The 1,970-nt window shown below is 28.0% G+C and overlaps 1 protein-coding gene across 4 annotated transcripts in view; it reads right to left on the reverse strand.

The window, feature by feature from the left end:
• LOC107607917 (rhamnogalacturonate lyase-like) overlaps positions 1-1,492 on the reverse strand; it is a 23,467-nt gene extending 21,975 nt beyond the window's left edge. For 3 of the 4 annotated variants that reach the window (XM_021106521.1, XM_016309812.2, XM_021106522.1), the window contains exons 1-5: positions 1,248-1,491; positions 1,144-1,172; positions 884-1,005; positions 715-774; positions 112-231 (exon numbers count right to left, since the gene is read on the reverse strand). In XM_021106521.1, the coding sequence (XP_020962180.1) occupies positions 112-231; positions 715-774; positions 884-1,005; positions 1,144-1,172; positions 1,248-1,302 (386 nt within the window). In that variant the 5' untranslated portion in view covers positions 1,303-1,491. Of the gene's footprint in view, positions 1-111; positions 232-714; positions 775-883; positions 1,006-1,143; positions 1,173-1,247 lie in introns of all 4 variants that reach the window. The other variant, XM_021106520.1, reaches the window with a different exon arrangement.

The raw sequence follows: 1,970 nt of genomic DNA on the forward strand, positions 1-1,970 counted from the left end.
ATTATGGATAAATCTATTTTTTCAAAATAAACAAAAACATATAAATGAGTATATATTTAACACGAAAAATGCAATAATATATATGCAAGATATAAAGTCGAATTAAAGAACCTTTTATCAATGTTGAGTGGGGGATACAATCCCTGAAGGGAAGAATTCCACATTCTGGTGAATGATAGCTCCACTTGTTCCTCATTTTCCACTATCACACTCATATTTGTAGCTTCCATTCTGCACAAAACATTCTCAAAGTTTTACTTAATTACACAAGAATTATTATATATCTTAATAAAATAGAGTTTAATTTTGATGTACTGATAATATAAAATATTTTATATAGTTATACAATCACATTTGTTCTTTTAGATTACTATTCATATAATTAATGTAAAATGTAATTATTTTTACTGATATGACATTACGTAATTGAATACACGTGTAAAATTATTTTATATGAGTGTGCATCAAAATTAAATTCAACAAAATAATACAAAATATAAAAGGAAAAGTCTAGGGGGCCAACAACTTTTCTAAATTCTGACCAACATGTAACCATAAAAAAAAAGTGAGTCAGGATAAAATTTCACACCAATCTCACATCATTAAAATTATTATTAATAGCTATTTGATAACTACAAATCACAAAAGTTACTGACCCTAACATTACTCAGTATAAAATATAAAGCCGTGAATTGAAAAATCTCACATTCTCACCTGTCAAATTCACCTTTTTTCCTCTTTGACTTACCTTCATCCCACACCATATCAAAGTACCTACACACATTGATTCGAAGGAAAAATTAATTAATTTCTTATTTCTAAAGAAAAGAAGAATTGTTGTTGCACTTATCGAGAAACATTTGAAAACTATATTAATTGTTACCCTCGGTTAGATTCCTTGTTAAGAAGTTCAAGCAAATTGTCGATTCCATTATACCGAATCTCTGTAACAAATCCTTCAGGATTTGATATTGTGACCTCAACTATGCCATTATCCATAACCACCTGCGCCACTCCAAAAATAATTAAATTTAAATTAGTGAAACAAATCAAATCATAATTAAGCTGAAAATAAATAAATAATTTTGAAAAAATTAGGAAAGCGCAGAGAGAAGAAGACATTGATGAAAGGAAGTGGATTACATGTTTATCGTGAATGTCCAAGCGCACCCCTGAGGATCACACAAATTAGTCTCTTCAAATTCTGATGAAAAAGAGAAAGAAGAAGAAGAAGAAAAGAGAGAAACCTGATGAATAGGTAAAAGAAGAGAGGAAGAGGAAGAGGAAGAAGTAGTTGTTCATGGTTGTTGGTGGTTGAAAAACGTTGCTTTCTGGTTGGTCCTCGTTACCGTTGTTTTTGTCTTTGTATTTTCATTTTGTCTGTTGCTCTGAACTCTGAAGAAAAGCCATTTATGTCTTCTTCATTCACATGGCTATGGCTATGGCTATGGCGGAAAAATATGGAAATTCCTCCTTTAAGGGTAAGCATTTTAGACATACCTGAATATATTATATTTATTGTTTTTCTTTTTTGTGAAAATCTCATTAGATTTATGTCATTAGATAATATTTAAAGACAAAGTATATGGAGCCAATAAAGTACTGTACAATGTGAACAATAGGATTTTAGAGATGTTCGATTCAATAGAATATCAGATGTTTATTATTCTTTTTGGATGTTTATTTTTTAACTCATATTGGACTAAATAAATAGCTTATTGTACATGTTGTACAAATATTCTATTGGCTCTCTAGCAGGATTTATATTTAAATAGTGAATTTAAAAAATAAATCAAATGAAACTTTTTCACAGTACATAAAAATTAATTCAAGAAAATAAATATAAAAAAATATTTTTTACTTTTTAGATTCCTACTTATTTTCTTAATAATTACTATCAAGTATCAAGTTATTTTCTTTCAACATATCTGTTAAGTTAAAAAAATATTAAGAAGGGTAATTATTATAAT

This window comes from Arachis ipaensis, chromosome B07 (genome assembly GCF_000816755.2).
Source record: "Arachis ipaensis cultivar K30076 chromosome B07, Araip1.1, whole genome shotgun sequence".
In the NCBI taxonomy this organism is placed as follows: Eukaryota; Viridiplantae; Streptophyta; class Magnoliopsida; order Fabales; family Fabaceae; genus Arachis; species Arachis ipaensis.